General features: G+C 32.7%; 1 protein-coding gene across 1 annotated transcript in view; it reads right to left on the bottom strand.

The window, feature by feature from the left end:
• Window positions 1-4,745: 4,745 nt before the first annotated feature.
• LOC126885868 (zinc finger FYVE domain-containing protein 26 homolog) overlaps window positions 4,746-21,787 on the bottom strand; it is a 95,941-nt gene continuing 78,899 nt past the window's right edge. The window contains exons 11-14 of the mRNA XM_050652640.1: window positions 18,042-18,251; window positions 13,284-13,419; window positions 8,744-8,996; window positions 4,746-5,064 (exon numbers count right to left, since the gene is read on the bottom strand). Coding sequence (XP_050508597.1) covers window positions 4,876-5,064; window positions 8,744-8,996; window positions 13,284-13,419; window positions 18,042-18,251 — 788 coding nt within the window. The 3' untranslated portion in view covers window positions 4,746-4,875. The remainder of the gene's footprint in view (window positions 5,065-8,743; window positions 8,997-13,283; window positions 13,420-18,041; window positions 18,252-21,787) is intronic.

The following is a 21,787-nucleotide window of genomic DNA, read 5'->3' as shown; positions in this document are numbered from 1 at the left end:
CGGTTGTCACTTGTCACTTTGATTGTCAATGTCAATATACAGATTTTGAATAGACCGTGATAGTCGTGACGTCAAAACGTCAAAAAAAGTTTTCCAAACACGTTGTGTCTAGGTACACGCTAAAATGTACGCAAATAAAAAAGTTAAACTTCATCAAGCTAGTGACTATTTAGCGTGGGCAGTGACTGTATATTTTGATACACGCTATTTTGATATGTTAAGTGTTTGTGTGATAGAAAAATATTTGTTATGACGTTTAATTCTACCTAACTTTTTTATTTGCGTACACGGTAGCGTATACCCTAGACACAACGTGTTTGGAAAAATTTTGACGTTTTGACGTCACACTATCATGGTACATTTGAACTTTGTGACACATATGCATAGATATATACAACACATAGATTAGGCCAGGGGTGAGAGCACGCCAAATAGAATAGGGAACTTACATAAATTTTTAAATTCGAAAAAAATGTTATAAATCAAAACACAACATAATTTAAAACATGTATCAAAGATAAAAAAGTTTTGTTTGTCTTTCGTTTGGCCCCTAAAGACGATTAAAAATTCAAATTAAAACAGGTGGTCCAAAACGCCTCGTGACGTCACTTGGTTTTACATTTACATTTTTCCATTAAAATAAACAGAATTTTAAATTAGACGTTATAAACGTCACTAGAAAATACATTTATGTGACGTTACAAGTGTTTTTGATCGTTTGAACTATTCATAGAAAAATTCGTACTTTTACAAAATGGTTTTATTTTCAATAGTAAACCTTCGTTCCTTTCCTTCAAAAACAGTGTAAAACTACAATTTTAACAAACTGGTATATATTATTACAATGACATACGATAAATGTCATTAGAATATAAATATTTTTGACTTATTCCACGACAATGAGCTTGCCAAATACCCAAGTAGGTGGAGGCCAATAAACTAAAGAAGGAGAAGAAGAATATACCTAAATATAAGGTTGTGTCTAGGTATACGTTACCGTGTACGCAAATAAAAAAGTTAGAGTGTCAGTGATTTCTTATTTTTTATTTGTTTAGTGTTTGTTTTTAAATTAACTACGGAGTGTGGACAATTATTTAGTTCTTTTAATGAGTTTAAGAACATTTTAAAACAGTACGAAAAAGATAAGAGACTATAAATTAATATATATATTTTTTAGTTATAAATGAAATAGTATGTATTACCGTAAAAGATTAAAATAAAAAGAAGACCTAAAGCTTTCACAATAATAATTAACTTGTTCTGAAGCTATTATCCTTGTGGCATTTTTGTAATCAACTATTCTAAATGGGAACTAAGCCACAATTTAACCAAAAAATGATTTTATTAACGTTTCGGCGTCTAAATCGGACGTCGTTGTCAAAATATAAAATATTATTAAATTAAACAAAAATGGTGTTGCTTGGTAAAAAATTTTTCTAATAATTTATTTAATCTGACTAATTTTTGTATTTTGACAATGACATCCGATTTGGACGTCGAAATGTTAATAAAATCATTTTTTTAGTTAAATTGTGGCTTATTTCCCATTTAGAATAGTTGGTTATAATAATTAACTTACGTATAAAAATTATTTTAACAATATTTTTTACGTGTTATGTCAACTAAATACATATATTTATTTTGCTAACCTAAATATATACTTTAGTATATACATTGATTTATTACAATTAAGTTTGAATCATCTGAATAGTTCTGTTTTAACAAATTCTTCCCTTCCTTCCCTTCCTTTAACAAATATTTTTCTATCAAACACACGCTAAACATATCAAAATAGCATGTACAAAAATATACAGTCACTGCGCACGCTAAATAATAACGTCACTGGCTTGATGAAGTTTAATTCGCGTGTACATACCTAACTTTTTTTATTTGCGTACACGTTAGCGTGTACTTAGACACAGCGAAACATAACCATAATAATAACTAATGTAAAACTATGTGACGTCACGGGTCGTTTGAACTATTTTATACCGCTGAGGACTTTAAATACGTATTTCTAAGTTATTACGAGTTTTTGAAGCGTGAAATTTTGGAAATCTCATTTTTAAACAAAACTGAACATTATTATGTAATAAAAAAAAATTGTGCAAGTTCCCTATTCTGATTATTTAGATGGGATTCTTCTTCTTCTTCTACGGCACTACAGCCCAAATTGAGCCTTGGCCTCCTTTATTTTTTGCCTCCACCCTTGCCTGTCTGTGGCTGCTCTTCTCCATACACGGACTCCTAAAAGGGCTTGTGCGTCGCTGTTTACTGTGGCTTCCCAACCGGTCTCTTTCCTTGCATTCTAGCATTCAGTGCTCGTTTTGGTAGCCTATCCTCTCCCATTCTTATCACATGTCCGGCCCATTGCAATCTTTGTAATCTAATGAAGTCTGACAGGGGCGTTTCCTTATAAAGTTGATAAAGCTCGTTGTTGTATCGACTTCTGAAGATTCCGTTTTCCCTCACAGGTCCTAGTATTCTCCTAAGTACTTTCCTTTTGAATGTGTCGAGTTTGTTTTTGGATGTTTCTTTCAGCACCCAGACTTCACTGCCATAGCATGTTATTGGTCGAATTAAGGTTTTATAGATTCTCATCTTTGTATTTCGGTGGACACTTTTTGACCGAAATATATGGGAGAGGGCAAAATAAGCTCTGTTTGCCTGCGTTATTCTCTTCCTTATTTCTCCATCTTCTGATCCGTCGGCATATATTTCTACTCCCAGGTATGTAAACTTTTCAACTGTTTCAATGTCATCTTCATGTATAATGTTTTCTGGGACTATATTTCTTCTCGTCTGAGTAATTATTTTTGTTTTTTCTGTGTTAATTTCCAGACCTAGCATTTTTGTGTGTTTTTAACTCTATTTAGATGGGATTAGCCACAATTAAATTGAAAAGATAATTTTATTAACGTTTCGAAGCCCAAATCGGGTTTCGTTGTCAAAATACAAAATACTAGTAATTTGTATTATAGTATTTTGTATTTTGACAACGAAACCAGATTTGGGCTTCGAAACGTTAATAAAATTATTTTTTCAATTTAATTGTGGCTTATTTCCCATCTAAATAATTAATCATAAAAATGCCACAAGGAAATAGCTTCAGAACAACAAATAGAATTCTATTTTGCTGACGTCACAAAATCGAATTTCATAATGGGAGAATCGACGGTTGATAGGCAACGTGACGTCATTAAAATAGAATTCTATTTGGCTTGTTCCCGCCATTAACATATTAAGCCTAGACTCTGCATACTCACCAAAAAAGCGTAACGCGGGAACAGCATGTAAACAGTCGATCGGTGGTCTATCTATCTCTTTTAACCAAGCGACTTTTGACATGTGACTGACAAAGATGGCTAGACCACTCAATCCTATGTCGGCTATACACCTCGATGCATTGAGTGGCATATCCCTAGCCAAGTCTATCTTCTTTACATGTCTCTGGCTCCCGCCCCTGGGTGAGGGGGTGAGACGGTGAGAGCACGCCAAATAGACTTCTATTTTAGTGACGTCACGTTGCCTAGCAACCGCCGATTCTCCCATTAATTCGATTTTGTGACGTCAGCAAAATAGAATTCTATTGGCGTGCTCTCACCCCAGGGCCCAGAGCACGTCAAATAGAATAGGGAACTTGTATAAAATTTTAAATTCGAAAAAAATGGTATAAATCACAACAGAACATAATTTAGAACCTGTATAAAAATAAAAAAAAGTTTTGTTTGTCTTTCGTTTGGCCCCTAAAGACCACTAAAAATTCAACTTATACCAGCCACCTCAAAACGCGTCGTGACGTCACGGGGTTGTATGTTTACATTCTACACCAATTGTATATATAATTTTAAATTAGACATTATAAACGTCAGTAGAAAATACAGTTATGTGACGTTACAAATGTTTTTGATCGTTTGAGATATTCATAGAAAGTTTGTACTCTTACAAAATGGTTTTATTTTCAATAGTAAACCTGCTTTCCTTTTCTTCAAAAACTGTATCAAACTGCAATCTCAACAAACTGGTATATTTTATTACAATAAAATAGGATAAATATCAAATATTTTGTCTTTATTCCCAGACGACGATCTGGCTAAATATCCAAGTAGGTGATAAACTAAAGAAGAAGAATATACGTAAATATAACCATAAACTGAACCACATAGTTAAACTCTGTGACGTCACGGGTCGTTTGAACGATTTTAAGATAAATAAGGCTTAATTTGTACTTCTAAGTTATTATGGGTTTTTTAAGCGTGAACTTTTGGAAATCTCATTTTAATACAAAACTGAACATTATTATGTAATAAAAAAGTGTGCAAGTTCCCTATTCTATTTTGATGACGTCACAAAATAGAAATTCATAATGGGAGAATCGACGGTTGCTAGGCAACGTGACGTCACTACTATTTAGTGAAGTCACGTTGCCTAGCAACCGTCGATTCTCCCATTATGAAATTCTATTTTGTGACGTCAGCAAAGTAGAATTCTATTTGGCGTGCTCTGGGCCCTAGGGTGAGAGCACGCCAAATAGAATTCTATTTTCGGTTTACGGCTTTTTAGACGGATTACGGCGCGTTAAATTTGAATTACTCCTCCTAGTTTAAAAACGAGGTATAGACAGAAAGTTTTCTTTCCTCAATCGAAATAAATGGATTTTGTTGGCAATAGAAATAAATCGACTTTATTTTTAGAATTTTCAAAGCTTTTTAAACTTTTTTCATAGGAAATAAATAAAAACAAAATTTTCGTATTAATTTATATTACAATATACACAAAATTATAAATTTTTCAGTCTGTAACAGTTTATAAAAATACGTTTATTATTCTAGAAAATTATATAAATAATATTACGCAAAAGTAAATAAATAAAGCTTATTCTTTGGTAAAATGTATCGGCGTATGAGGATGACTTTGCAAAACCTTTTGGCAAAGAGCTTTAATACTTGGTTGGTTCAAAAGTTCTGCTTGTCTGAGAATTCTTCGTATATCCGACATGCGTTTATACTTGACAGCAAGAAAATATGCCGTTTTAAGTTGTTTAACTTCGATATAGGCAGAAATCTGAAAGATAAAAATACTTTATTAAAATATTGATTTGACCAGGTGGCCACAATCCCCAGACAATGGCTGCAATCGACCTTTGTAGCAATTTCCAAAAAGTCATGGGCAACAACCTACTCATATAACATAACAATAGCTTTAATGACACACACTTAAAACACACACACTTAAAACATTTTTGAAAATAATACACAGCAGAATTGTTAAAACTCTTGAATATGAAATTAGTGACACACAATTTGGCTTTAGAAATGGTATGAGCACAAGAGATGCTTTGTTCGGCTTAAATGTGCTGGCCCAGAGATGCACGGATATGAATCAGGATATGTACTTATGTTTTGTAGACTTTGAAAAGGCATTTGATAAGGTTCAATCCAAATAGCTTGTAGATATATTAAAGAGCAAAAATATTGACAGTCGTGATATGAAAATTATATCTAATCTATATTGAAATCAAACTGCCCAGGTAAGAGTTGACATCATAACACCCAAAATATCAAAATACAGAGAGGAGTCCGTCAGGGTTGGGTGCTGTCTCCACTACTCTTCAATGCTTACAGTGAAGCGGTATTTCAAGAAGCGCTCTCAGATTCAATAGAAAGTATATCTGTCAATGGAGAAATTTTGAATAACTTACGTTTTGCAGACGATACTGTAAAGGTCGATTCGCATTTTACGGAACGTCAACGTCCCGTCACGGACCGGCAACGTTACGTTAAAACTTTCGCTCATTCACATAACTCAACAACTCACATGCTCAAAACACATAAGTGTCGGACAAAGGAAAAGAGGTGAATTATGTATTATGTATTATGTTTTGGCAATTATTCATTTTGGTCAAAACTGTACAACCGAAACAAGTTAAGTGCACATTTAACGAAAAGTACAAATTTCATATGCAAAAAGAAAATTAATTCTTCTAGAAAAACCGGTTAGATGCCATTTAACTTATTTTTGCTGTTTAAGTGTAGTAGATTTTTATAGAATGGCTATGCGTATAAAACAGATAAGTGCAGTAATCTTGTTTTTGTAGTTTATGTTATCGTTACTTTATCATGCCCAAGTGTGCAAAACCAGATAAGTGTCATTTAACTTTTTTACGTGAATTATCTGACGAAAACTTGCACCGCCAAACTAAATTAAAACGACACTTATCTTGTTTTTGCTGCAATGTTATTTCATCGCAGAGGACTCTGTAAACATTGTAAACATAACCTTAAATATTAGTGTACTTTGTCTGCATATCGGTGCTTGAAAACAATTGTGTTACACTTGAAGAAAGCAATGAAAACGTCCAATTTTGTATGTGCTACATTTGAATTGCAATGTGTGCTGCAAATACCGAGTAGCGACGTGAGTCCAATGTACTACAGTCGAAAAATTTGCACTTATAATTTGACAGTGTATGAGCTAGCACCGCCAAATAATGCGTTTTGTTATAGCTGGACAGAGCTTCATGGGAAAAGGGGTAGCTTAGAAATTGGCACCTGCCTCTTTACTTATATTATCAGTGTTTTCCGACACTTGCAGTGGACAAAACAGGAACCAAAATGTTAGCGCTTTGTTACTATATTTGGTTCAAAAAAATCCCAACTTGATGATTATAGAGCAAAAGTTTTTGGAATGTGGACACAGCTACATGGAAGTGGACAGTATGCACAGTGCCATTGAACGAGCCCAGAAGTATGTTCCTGTGTATACAATGCATGATTGGCTAACAATATTTCGCATGGCCAGAACAACATCATCAAAAAAGAAATCGTTTGTTGTGCAGGAACTCAAATATAAAGATTTTCTTGACTTAGAATGCCTTTCTAAGCTTATTAAAAATAAAACGAGAGACATGAAAAACGAAAAGGTAAACTGGTTAAAAATTAAGTGTTTTCGATACCAAAAAGCTAAACCAGGAATCCTTGGGTATAGGCAAATCGGGTGTGATTCCAGATGAATTTCACTCATATTATTATAATTTACCATCCTCCGACGATGTTCAAGACAATATTCCTGAACCAGCACTTGAAGATAGTGATCCTGAAGTTGACATTTAAGTTAAAGATACTTTAAGACAAGTTTCAAATTACGCCAATCAGTTCAGGCAAAATAGGTTAAGTACAGATTTTTTTTGCATTTTTTTAAATTCTTTAACATTTCCTATTTTTTTTTTTCTGATTTTTGGCGTTAATTATCTTCACAGTACCACAACATATGTTATTTTATCGGTTATTAAATGTTTTCTTTCATGTAGTTGTTTTACTGTAGGCTTAAACTTTTAAACTTGATTTTCACAAAACTAACAAAATGTAACTTATCTGGTTTTGGCAGTAAACCGACGATATGACAGCAGCTCGAAACAAATGACAATCGATGAAAAACCCTATACGTGCGTCGCGTCGTGCAGTGGTACAGTAACGTTCACCAAGGTTTGTCACGTCATTCAATTACAACAAAAAGTTAAGCGATGAGCAAATTATGCAAAAATAGCAATAATTGCATTAATGTTGAACGAAGAGGAGCAGGCAAGCAACAAACCTAAAGAAAAAGTTGGGGGTACGAAGGACATTTCTTAATAAAAAATACGTACTATACGTACGGTACCATACATTGTTTAAAGAACTAGATAATGACGAAATTTGTTTTTATAAATACCTACTTCAGAATATCTCGAGATTAGTTTTATGTACTGTACCATGTTTAGTTCAAACTTCGAACTGAAGAGATAATCTCGCCGCCAAATATCCAATTGATTGACGGTGTTGTACTTTCCGCATTCGTATTAGGACCGTGCAAGTTCGGAAAAGCGACAACTGGTTTCATAGCTCGGCAACATTTTTAGCACTTTTAATTATATTGGCCAATCACATAGTCCTGGTCACTGAATAATTGTCAAGGCCATAGTCCACAAAAAAATAATAAGAAGAAAAAAATAAGATTTAGGTTAGTTATTACAACGTAAACAATTGTATGTAGTAAATAAAATTAGTTATTAAAATGCAGTACTGCAAGCAAAATACAATTAATTAAATTTACCTTTATATAATAATTGCATATCATATCAATATTGTGGACCAATATATAATTTTTCTTCTTAAATGACAATAGGTATGAAATGTACGTCAATTTGACAATTTCAATTGACAATATGAATTATTTAAGAAAGTTGCAATTTTTCTCCGCTATTCGCGCACGATCGTTTCGCGTATCCCTTCCAAGTACTTGCACACCGCGAATACTCACAAGAAATACTAAATATATGGACAGAAGTAGAATAAACTAAACATAAAAAAGCTATTCAAACAAAATGAAGTTTTAGAACAAAGGATGATGCAACTAAAAAAGCCAGAATAGTAGTCACAGGTTTTCAAATTAAGGAGGAGAGTGAATTTGAACCAGATTACTCATCAGTAGCAAGAACATCAAGAATTAAGCTATAGTAGTTCCGTTTTATCTTTGCCCATTGGGCACGATTCATTTTCAAACAAATTAAATCAAAACATAAAGTGAAACGTACGCCGATGTGTGTTATACAGTATACAAAATGTATATACACATCGACGTTCGTTTCACTTTATGTTTTGACTTAATTTATTTGAAAATGAATCGTGACGCATGGGAAAAGTTAGAATGGACGAACAATATTTTTATAAATCAATGGGATTTGATCTGACCAGAATATACAAACCTTTGTAGTCTTATTATCTATTAATTTAATCAGATCCTCAACTTTGGTTCCGGAAACGTTTGCTTTGGTAAATGTAGCTACGGCAAGGGTGAGCATTTCGTCGCACATATCAGTAACAGCTTCGTCATTGGTACAACTCTGTTTAATACAATTCACTAGCTCGGCAATACCGCTGTATCTCTCGTCTTTGGCCATTTGTTTTCCAGCTTCACAGAAGATTTTAACATGCTTTAGAGAGAAATCCTGAATTATCCTAAAAAGAAATAGGTTCACAATAAATTAATGTTATGTAAAATTTAAAGGAAAAGTCAAACAATAAGGGTTGCACGTAATTTTCCCGTTATTAGACAAAGCAATAAAGCACTAAAATCGGCCTTACCTCCGAAATAAAAAGGACACGACGGATCTTAATAATTCTTTTTGCATTCGATTCGTGAATGCGCTAGGAAACTTTGTGAACCAGAGCCATGATATAATATTGAAAAACTCTATACAAACAATGCATTCTTAAAGTGTATCTCAAACAGACAATAAAAAAAATTCAGAACTCATCAATTATCCGCGGAAATGAGTTCAATTTTCTTACTCGTGAGGTTTTTGGGGTCGTTGAAAACGAATATGACGTCAAAAGTGATCTCCGGAGTACCTGGTGCCCAGGGTACCTACTGTTTACCTCGTCTTGTGAAGTTTTAGGCAAATTCATCAAAAATTAGTCAAAAATCATTACTCGGTGGTTTTTGGGGCCGCTAACGACGAATATGACATCGGAAGTGATTTCTGGGAGTATATGGTGCCCAGGGTACCTACTGTTTACCTATCTTGTGGAGTTTTCGGCAAAAAATGTATTAAAAAATTAGTCAAAAATAATTATTCGGCGGTTTTTGGGATCGCTAACGACGAATATGACATCGGAAGCGATCTCCGGAATACCTGGTGCCCAGGGTACCCACTTCTTATAGAGTTTTCGGCAAATTCATTAAAAAATTAGCCAAAAATCATTACTCGGGGGGTTTTTGGGTCGCTGACGGTGAATATGACATCGGAAGTGATCTACCTGGTACCTGGTACCCAGGGTACCTACTGTTTACCTCGTTTTCTGGAGTTTTCGGCAAATTAATTAAAAAATTAATCAAAAATCATTAGTCACGAGATAAACAGTAGGTACCCTGGGCACAAGGTACACCGGAGATCACTTCCGATGTCATATTTGTCGTCAAAGACCCCAAAAACCCCTGAATAATGAATTTTGACTAATTTTTTAATGAATTTTCCGAAAATTCCCTAAGAGGTAGGTACCCTGGGCACCAGGCATTCCGGAGATCGCTTCCGATGTCATATTCGTCGTCAGCGACCCCAAAACCCCCGAGTAATTATTTTTGGCTATTTTTTTAATGAATTTGCCAAAAACTCCCTAAGAGGTAGGTACCCTGGGCACCAGGCATTCCGGAGATCGCTTCCGATGTCATATTCGTCGTTAGCGACCCCAAAACCCCCGAATAATTATTTTCCACTAATTCTTTTATAAATTTCTTGCCGAAAACTCCTCAAGAGAGGTAAACAGTAGGTACCCTGGGCACCAGGTACTCCCAAAAATCACTTCCGATGTCATGTTCGTCGTTAGCGGCCCCAAAAACCCCCCGAGTAATGATTTTTGACTAATTTTTAATGAATTTTCCGAAATCTTCATAAGACGAGGTATACAGTAGGTACCCTGGGCACCAGGTACTCCGGAGATCACTTTTGACGTTATATCCGTTTTCAGCGACCCCAAAAGCCCCCGAGTAATAAAATTGAACTCATTTCCGTCGACAATTGAGGAGTTCTGAATATTTTTTATTGTCTGTTTGAGATGCACTTTAAGAATGCATTTTTTGTATGCAGTTTTTCAATATTATATCATTGCTCCGGTTCACAAAGTTTCCTGGCGCATTCACGAATCGAATGCAAAAAGAATTATTAAGATCCGTCTTGTCCTTTTTTTCAGAGGTTCAGTGCTTTATTGCTTCGACTACAGTCGGAAAAATGAAAGAATAGGGCTTTTCATCGATTGTCATTTGTTTCGAGCTTATGTCATATGTTGTATAATCTGTGTATAATATTAATATACACGGATTATATGACATTATGACAGAAGCTCGAAACAAATGACTGTGAATGAAAAGCCCTATATAGGGCTATTGTCATTAGTTTCGAGCTTCTGTCATGTGTTGTATAATCTGTGTATAATATTAATATACAACGGATTATACGACATATGACAGAAGCTCGAAACAAATAAAAGCCCTATAGGGCCCTATAGGGCTTTTCATTCACAGTCATTTGTTTCGAACTTCTGTCATGTGTCACATAATATTAATATATCTACGTCATACGTTATTGATATAACAATGATACACACCAAAGACGTATGACGTAGATATATTAATATTATGTGACACATGACAGAAGCTCGAAACAAATGGCAATCGATGAAAAGCCCTATACCCATGAACGATCATATCAATCACATACAATCACATATTTTGTATTTGCTGTTTTTTTTTCTATAAATAACAAACGAGAGAGATAGATTATTAATTATCTTAATAATATGTGATTGATATGATCGTTCATGGGTATAGGGCTTTTCATTCACAGTCATTTGTTTCGAGCTTCTGTCATGTGTCACATAATATTAATTTATCTACGTCATACGTTATTGGCATATACCAATTATAGAAACTAAAGACGTATGACGTAGATATATTAATATTATGTGACACATGACAGAAGCTCGAAACATATGACAATCGATGAAAAGCCCTATTCTTTCATTTTCCGACTGTATATTGCAATATCCTAAATTTGAAAAAATATATAGGGAATAATCAGATTTTTTGACATGCCATTCTTATTACAGCGAGCATTTCATTGCTAGAACTAGTGAGAGTTTATATTACGTCATTATTACATTTGGTGAGATTGAAAATTGTAAATGACGTCTGTCCTAATATTGGAGGTTAAATATAATGTCAAAATATTGTTTTCGAATTATAATGTGGGAAGACGAAATGTAGATATTATTATTGTTTTAATACAATTCAATTAAAATCAAATCGAGAAACTAAGGTATCAGAATTTAGTGTGCAGACAGTATCATAATACAGTTTATTTTTAACCAAGTTCACCTATAAACAAAAATCTTACATAACCTTCTAAAGAACAATGTCGGTTTGACACTATAGTAGAGATAGTTAGCTTTGTTTCACACTTTTAAAGACAAAGAGAAACAGTATAGCCGGTAGCTGCTGTGGTAAAAAGCCGTTCTTTCCCTCTATCTTTGCTTGGGTAATTGCATGCAGCATTTCATATTTCGGATTTCTCATCACGTGGGCAAAGTACTCTACTTTTCTTCTTTTTATGATATTCAGTACTTCTCTTTCTCTGTTTAGCCTCTGCATTACCGCTTGCTTTGTTACTCTATTTATCCACGATATCCTCAATATTCTGCGGTAAGCCCACATTTTAAAAGCCTCAATCCTCTTGCACATTGTTTCCGTGAGGGTACATGCTTCCATTCCATAGAACAAAATGCTGAACACATAGCAGCGTAATAAGCGTATTCTTAGCGTAATTTATAGCTCTCTATTGGTTAGTACCTTTTGGATTTTCCTAAATGACGTTCTCGCTTGCTCTATTCTGCATTTGGTTTCCTGTGATAAATCCCATTTTTCATTCACCCAGCAGATTAAATACTTGTATGCTTGTACTCTCTGCACCATATCTCCATTTATTATAATATCTGCCAAGTTATTAACTATATTTTTGTTTTCGCTGATGATCATCCACTGGGTTTTCATCCCTGTTCGTTGTTAGCACAACTGTGTCATCAGCGTATCTCAGATTGTCGATTACTATTCCATTGGCAATTATACCCTCTCTTCTGTCTTCTACTGCTTCTCTGAAGATCTTTTCTGCATACAAATTAAACAGAAGCGAGGAGAGCCTGCAACCTTGTCTAACTCCTTAGAGTAGAGAATAGGAATTTCTTCAGATATCTGGTTGTTAATTCTGATGTCAGCCGCTTGATTCCAGTATAAATTGACTCTTATCCGAATGTCTCGTCCATCCAGTCCTATCTCTTTTTGTATACACATTAACTTATCGTGTTGAACAGTGTCGAATGCCTTCTTATAGTCAACAAAGCAGGCGTATACATCAACATTCACATCCCGATATCTCTGTATAAGAATCTGTGAATGCTAAACAACGCCTCCCTTGTATTGTGTGGCTTCTGGACCACACGAATGCGATGGTTGGAGCACAGTGATTCCCAGAGAATTGGAAGATCTCGAGCAAGTCCCAGAGTCCTAGCAGTTGGTTGCCCAAGAAAAAGATGAAAGAATACAGTATCAACCGATCTACGCAAAATGGGAGTACAAAAATGGGGAATAGCTGCACAAGACGGGTAACTGGAAAAGAACAGTAAACGCGGCCAAGACTCACCTAGAGTTGTGGAGCCTGTTTGGGCACAAACAGATTTACAAAAACAGTTACCTACCTCAGAGCTATGTTAAATCCATCTTGAACTTCTTTCCCGATTACTATTGCCAAAACAGCCAAATATATTTTATCTTGTGTAGATCCAAATAAAGTAGGTATTTTTGGTTTTTCGTCAGTAGTTGTACTCGAATTATCTATAAAAATAATACGAAAGTGTATACATATTATGAATATATATATATTTTTCTAAGACCGTTTAATAACATGCTCATTATTCACTATTTTTTTATAGATAATAACACCCATTACTTTACCCGTGAGTAATAGTTCATATCTGACGGGTAGAAACTCAAACTTCAAACTAACGGGCTGAAGTTAGGTGCAAGTGGTGCATGCCACTTTTAATATTAGTCGTATATAAACTGCAAATAAAATTACTTATTTATTACAATAATTATTGTAATTTATATCATTAATTATTAACTTCGAAAAAATTTATAGGATTTTTAATTACAACAATGGGTCAGTATATTTTTTACTTTTATACCTTGTTTACTATGAATTTTGACGTTTATGATTTTTACTGACAGTGACATTAGCGTATTTGCTATGTTTATTGGAATTTATAATTTATATTGTGTTTAATTTTATAAAGTTATATTGTGTTAATTACATTATAACATATTATATATAGTTATATTATTATATTATATAAAGAAAAACAAATGTACATTATAACTTTATAAAATACGTCCACCGATAATAGCCATTCCCTATTTATCACATTGGCAGTAGGTACAACTTTGTGCTTATAATTTTTCGGAAACGAATATAACTTTAATTGACTATTTCTTGTTGTATTTTTTACAATACACAAGACAGCATTTGCTAATAGTAGGCAAACAATTATTCAGCCGTGTACTATTGGCAAACAAAATTTATTTTTGTAAATTGTATTTTTAATCTCGAGTAGTTGATAATTATATTTTTTTACTAATTAAAATAACAACCGTTGCAGAAAAAGTATAGTATTCTACTCGCATGTAATGGCTATTACTCACTCTGATGAATTACGACATTCGCCTTCGGCTCGTGTCGAAAACTTCATCATCGTGAGTAACATCCTTTATTACATGCTCGTTGAATAATATCGTAAGTATTCTATATATGAGTAGTCTTACTGAGTCGTTAACAAAATGCTTTATTTTTAATTTATTTTCTTTAAAGTTGTTTATACATTTTGTGTCTGCAGTTAGGAGTGCAAAGAAAAGATTTGTAAAATGAGGATTTTACGTAAATTTCAGTTTATCAGGACCTTTGTTAGAATAATAATAGTTGATGACCCTCAGACAACAGCCTAGCATAAATTAGGGCTTTAGGTCAGGGGTCACCAATTAGTTTCCATGGGGGTCCGTTTCGAAAACCTATGACACTTCCGGGGTCCGGATTTATGCTGCCTGTGTCTGGCTGTTCTGATTCGGTTTCTGTACCGGGCGAAATTTTTGGGCAGTAATTGTATAACATTTTTTTTAACAAATTCAAAACATCACCTTTCTTGCCCCCGAAAATATGTTTTCAGCATTTTTGGGTCATCTTAAACAAAAAAATTTAAAGCACTCTTGGGAGTGCCAATAGAAGTGAAAACTTCTTAGAGTATATAAATTACGAGCCGAATGCTTTTTCCCCATCCAAAAAGAAGTGCTATACCGTTATATATGCGTTTCATACGTTCTATGCTACTTATGTATAAATACACCTGATACTATAAATAAGAAGATAATATATTGCGCATTCTGAAGGGAGGGGGAGTCGTGACGCAACTGGAGACCGGCACGTTCGTAATGGTTCGTAACGTCCGATTAGTTGGACTCGTTCGCGGTTGTAAGATAAGTGTATTTTATATTTTATCTTTGTAAAAGTGAGATGTCTTTTATAAACAAATAACACAAAAAAGTCGTTTACTATTATTTTGCTAATTGAATAATTTAATGACAGAATGCATACAAATCCCATTTAACTTTAACAATAATTCAAATTCAAATTGGTCTTCAGTTACTTCATCATGCGCGAACTCGGACGTATTTGGGCTACGGGAAGATACTATCTGGCTATTTCTAGTATCATGTATATACACATAATATATTATACCTATACGTACGAAATTTAGTTCGGCAAAGTGATGACGGTCGCAAACTCAAAAACACTTTTCCCCATTTAAAAAGGGCAAACGTCCCTAAGAAAGTTTTCACTTCAAAACATTATTTCGTCGATGTAATGACGGTCGCGATGACGGTCACTAATTCAATACTTCTTCTCCATCTAAAAAGAGCATAACGTCCCTACAGAGGATTTCATTTCAAAAATTTATTTCGTTGAAGCAATGACGGTCGCTAATTTAATACTTTTTCCCCATCGAAAAAGAGCAAAACGTCTCTAAAGAAGTTTTCACTTCAAAAATTTATTTCGTCGAAGCAATGACGGTCGGGATGACGGTCGCTAATTTAATACTTTTTCGCCATTTAAAAAGGGCACAACGTTTTTACAGAAGTTTTCTCTTCAAAAATTTATTTCGTCAAAGCGATTTACTCCTACAAAATTTATATATACATTACACATAATAAATATACGTAAAAAATTTATTTCGCCGAAGAGATGACGGTCGAGATGACGGTCGCGAAATAAATCCTTTTTCCTCATCCAAAAATAGGTTTTACATTTATTTTAAATTTAAATACTTTTATACAATTTATGTATACATACACATAATATAGATACGTATACAATTTATTTCGCCGAAGAGATGACGGTCGCGATGAAGTTCGAGAAATAAATCATTTTTCCTCATCCAAAAATAGGTTTTACATTTATTTTAAATTTAAATACTTTTATACAATTTATGTATACATACACATAATATAGATACGTATACAATTTATTTCGCCGAAGAGATGACGGTCGCGAATTCAATACTTTTTCCCCTGTCCAAAAATCGCACAACGTCCCTAAAGAAGTTTTCACTTCAAAAAATATCTGTCACTTTATTAAAACTTATGAGTTTTCAAGCATCGCAAATGCATATTTTTGCATTTTTTCAGATTTTAAATCACTTATAACTCGAAAACTATCAACTTTTCAGAAATATGACAAGATACCTTTTTTGTTTACAATTACCCACGAAACCTAAAAATACATTTTTCGAGGAAAAAAAAGTAATTTTGAATTTGCTTAAAAAAATGTTTCGCCCTTCTGATTTGTTTAAAGGGGACATTTTTGAACAGGAATCCGCAAACAAATCGAGTCAGAAACATTTTTCATACGAAAGTGGCCTCACACATAGGTTAATATGGAAAGGAAAACTAATAATAACTGATTGTTTTTTGGTTACTGTATATTTTCCTGTAAGTTTTCCTGGTACAATAAATAAAATATAAATTCATTGTTTTGGTGTTATTATCAGTTTACTTTGAAAAAATTATTACTGAGAATATTTTAAACGTTAGGAATTTATATTTTGAATGCTAATGAAGTTTTTAGACATCTTCAAATTTGTAGAAATGAAAATGAAGAATTTAAAATAAATAATCATAGTACAAAATGCTAATTAACATGTTATCTTTTCTACATTAGTTTCAATGCAATGTGTTTGTTGCAAACTTATTAAATCTGAAAATTATTTTAATTAAATGCACATCTGAAAAGTACTCCTACTTAACATATAGTACAAAGGAAATGAATATAAAAAATGCCCATGACAATTTTATATAACAGTTTACTTAATTTCAAAATCAATGATCAGTAAGTATAACAATAAGGAAACTCTTTACAAAATTAAATTATCAGAGAGAAAAATGACATCTTTTATGTACAACCTGTCTTGGGAGTGAGTTTAGTGCAACTGAGTCTCATTAGGGAGTTGAGATATTCATCTGTTAAGTGAGATCTCTACCGATTTTTAATAAAGTTCATTCTTGATAAAGCGGCTTGGCACACATAAGTTGAGCCAAACGTAGTACACAATTTCATGGCCAAACATTTTAAAAATTGCCAAACACTAGGTATATTCTGAATTTATTGACGGTCCGCACAAAACTAGCCCACGTGTATTAAATAGTGTGATGTTAATGTCTTCTGGTCCCAATTAATTAAAACTCTATTGTTTGGTTCAAATACATTATATTTACAATCACCTCCATCAACGACTAACCATAACAATATGTTTACATTTAACAGTAACGACCTACTACAACAATAATTACTAACTGAGTACAACAATCTTTCTCCACCGAGTTAATGTTTATATACACATTTAAATAATAACAAAACATGACAATTCAATGTTACTTGCGGTTATTGATACAAGAACAGATACTACATGGATTAATGACTTTGAATGAGTTTTAAACATATTTTGTACAGGGTGATATTATAATACCACACACGGTCCGGATGCGGACCGCGGTCTGCTAATTGGTGACCCCTGCTTTAGGTTACAATTTGTAATTTTTAGCATTTAAGTAACCTTTAGTGCAATATTTATTGTTCGAAACCGAACGACCAAGGTCTAAATAAATAGACTGTAAGTTTAATATTTGTTTCTTTAACCGATTCATCATTAGAAGTAAATAAATATATTAAATATTTTCCAGAATTGAAATTCATTGACAGAATGTGGCTATTATCATAATTGTAATCCATTATAGAAAGTGTACTAAAAAATAGATAAACCAGTGAGAACTAACAGAATTCTTGAACGGTTCAGTACTATTAAGTTTTTCATTTTTTTCTTTTAAATTATAATAAAAAATCTATTTATTACCTTCCATCGGTTTCTCCATTTCTACAAAAATCTGCAAAGGTTTCCTTCCCAATTCTTCACATTTTCCCAAGAATTCAGCGATTTCGCTTTGTCTTTCGATGGTTTTAATATGTTTATTTATTTCTTTTGTACTAATTTTCATTACTATCGAAGGATTGATGATACCCTTTTCCTCAAAACCAGTTCGAGAAGACGAATTGTGGTTTGGAACTAAAATAATGAAAACAGCATGAATAACAATTACTAGCATTAGAATAGTTGAATTGATTCAGGTCAAATCTGGAGGTTAAGTAAGTAAGTATGTGTAAAGATATAATCATTTAGAATAAAGTTATCACCGTTTGTATCCACATATTTTCTTGCGCTAGTAGCCTATAAAATAGATACAAATAATAATTCCATACATATTATACTTTTTCTCTGACTTTTATATACACTCAACAGAGGAAAAAGTACATAATCCTGGCGTAGCCCACGCTAAATCCGTAGGTGAGCTATATATTCACTCATATTAACAACTTAAGGGGAACGGAGCAAAATGTGTTTTAAATTTATTCATTTTTTTCGAATCTTGAGAAAATTAATAAATATTTTAAAAAAATTTAAACTCAGAATGAAAGATTACATTATTACTGAGGGCCGAAAGTCCCTGAAAACTTCTATAATGTTTATTTTAATAAGTTGCAGGGGTGAAAATAGAAGAGAAAATTTAGTGTGATTTTTAATTGCAAATATTTCATTCAAACGAAACTTTTTATTTATTTTAAGGGACTTTCGGCCCTTGGTAATAAAGTAGTCTTTCATTCTGCGTTAAAAATTTTCAAAAATACTTAGGATTAGTTTTCTCAGGATTCCAAAAAAAATGAATACATGTATACATGAATACAAATAAAGAAACACTTTATGACGGTTTTTGGTTCATAACGAATTTATTATGCTATTTTTAACCGTAACTGTAATGTAGTTTATTTTCGTTTCTTTCAGGTAGATGTTTTTTGTGATATATTTGCAGTGTTTGCAGTTTACATAGTTTACCGAAAGAGAATAGGGAAGGAAACAAGGTATTACTGCAGAAATTGTAATGTAGGGCTATGTGCTGTACCTTGTTTTATGATTTACCACACGGGATTAAACTTTTAAAATAAAACTTTTATATAGATATTTCATTCACTTAATGCCCGGTTGCACCAACAGAGCTTAAGCTTAAGTCGAGAATATCATAAGAATTAATATAATATAATTAATTATTTATATGGGAAATAAGCCACAATTAAAATGAAAAAAAATAATTTTATTAACGTTTCGACGCCCAAATCGGGTGCCGTTGTCAAAATACAAAATATTACTAAAATAAACTAAAGTGTTGTTGCTAAGCAAAAAAATTCTTCTAATAATTTATTTAATCTCACTCATTTATATTGGCAATTCAGACATATATTATACATTTTAAAGTGGAAGACTTTAAAATGATATTGCCAATATTTATGAGTTGCGTTCCTGGGACGACTTACTGAAAGATAGTTCATTCGATTACATGAAATTAACCCCAACTCAAGAATATCCGTCATAAAAAATTATAGCATGTGATATGTCTTTAAAAAGACAACCAAATGCAACGACAGTAAAATTCTCGCGTTAGAGACTTCATAGTAAATCACAAGGGAAAACCAGGAAAAACCTGTGATACTATCCCGACATCGTAAGTATTTGGTCTTACATTAATTTACTCTCAAAAAATAATACCAAATTCTGACTTGTAACATGTTTAAATTATAAATAATATTAATAATACTAGATATATAAGTAATACTAAAATATAAAATATGTACTAGCTCGATATTATTGACTTACTAATCTTGGTATTTTCTTTCTATTGACTTCCTCTTTCAGTATGGGTAACCACATCCTACTGCATTCTACCGAGGAATTTGCGACACAATTGGTTTCATTTAGCATAATTAGAGCCGCTTCTTTGATTTTTCTCTTTTTACTATCTGATTCTTTCAGGACTATACTTGAATCTCTCCACTGAACTCTATGTTCATTATCCCATGCGTGTTGACATATTTGAGATCTCTCAAATTCTCTATTTTTAATATAAGATTGATGTTCATTTATTCTAACGTCTAATGGTCTTGATGTCTCACCTAAATAAAATTGTTCGCATTCACAAGGTATTTTATAAATGCAATTCTTTGTTCTTTCTTGATCATTGTTAGGTTTAGTTTTAGATAGAATAGATCTCAATGTGTTTGTTGTTTTGAATGTTGTTGAAATGTTGAATTTATTTCCTATTGTTTTAAGTTTCTCGGATAGTCCTTTTATATATGGTATTGATATTTTCCTCGTATTATTTCTGGTGAATGTTGTAGGATCCCGTTCTAAGTTGTTCTGTTCCATTCGATCCAATCTTGACAATTCCTTATTTATAAACGATAAAGGATAATCATTTTTTAATAAAACAGATGTTAACAATTGTTTTTCTGCTAAAAAGGAATTTTCGTTAGAACAAGTAATTTTGGCTCTATCATATAAGGATTTAATGATTCCCTTTTTAACGTTGATTAAAATATTAAATTAATAATAACGTTGATTAAATTAATAACAACGTTAAAAAGGGAATCATTAAATCCTTATATGATAGAGCCAAAATTACTTGTTCTAACGAAAATTCCTTTTTAGCAAAAAAACAATTGTTAACATCTGTTTTATTAAAAAATGATTATCCTTTATCGTTTATAAATAAGGAATTGTCAAGATTGGATCGAATGGAACAGAACAACTTAGAACGGGATCCTACAACATTCACCAGAAATAATACGAGGAAAATATCAATACCATATATAAAAGGACTATCCGAGAAACTTAAAACAATAGGAAATAAATTCAACATTTCAACAACATTCAAAACAACAAACACATTGAGATCTATTCTATCTAAAACTAAACCTAACAATGATCAAGAAAGAACAAAGAATTGCATTTATAAAATACCTTGTGAATGCGAACAATTTTATTTAGGTGAGACATCAAGACCATTAGACGTTAGAATAAATGAACATCAATCTTATATTAAAAATAGAGAATTTGAGAGATCTCAAATATGTCAACACGCATGGGATAATGAACATAGAGTTCAGTGGAGAGATTCAAGTATAGTCCTGAAAGAATCAGATAGTAAAAAGAGAAAAATCAAAGAAGCGGCTCTAATTATGCTAAATGAAACCAATTGTGTCGCAAATTCCTCGGTAGAATGCAGTAGGATGTGGTTACCCATACTGAAAGAGGAAGTCAATAGAAAGAAAATACCAAGATTAGTAAGTCAATAATATCGAGCTAGTACATATTTTATATTTTAGTATTACTTATATATCTAGTATTATTAATATTATTTATAATTTAAACATGTTACAAGTCAGAATTTGGTATTATTTTTTGAGAGTAAATTAATGTAAGACCAAATACTTACGATGTCGGGATAGTATCACAGGTTTTTCCTGGTTTTCCCTTGTGATTTACTATGAAGTCTCTAACGCGAGAATTTTACTGTCGTTGCATTTGGTTGTCTTTTTAAAGACATATCACATGCTATAATTTTTTATGACGGATATTCTTGAGTTGGGGTTAATTTCATGTAATCGAATGAACTATCTTTCAGTAAGTCGTCCCAGGAACGCAACTCATAAATATTGGCAATATCATTTTAAAGTCTTCCACTTTAAAATGTATAATATATGTCTGAATTG

This window comes from Diabrotica virgifera, chromosome 6 (assembly GCF_917563875.1).
Source record: "Diabrotica virgifera virgifera chromosome 6, PGI_DIABVI_V3a".
Lineage (NCBI taxonomy): Eukaryota > Metazoa > Arthropoda > Insecta > Coleoptera > Chrysomelidae > Diabrotica > Diabrotica virgifera.
The sequence above is the reverse complement of the archived record's forward strand: the minus strand, read 5'-3'. Positions and strand labels throughout refer to the sequence as shown.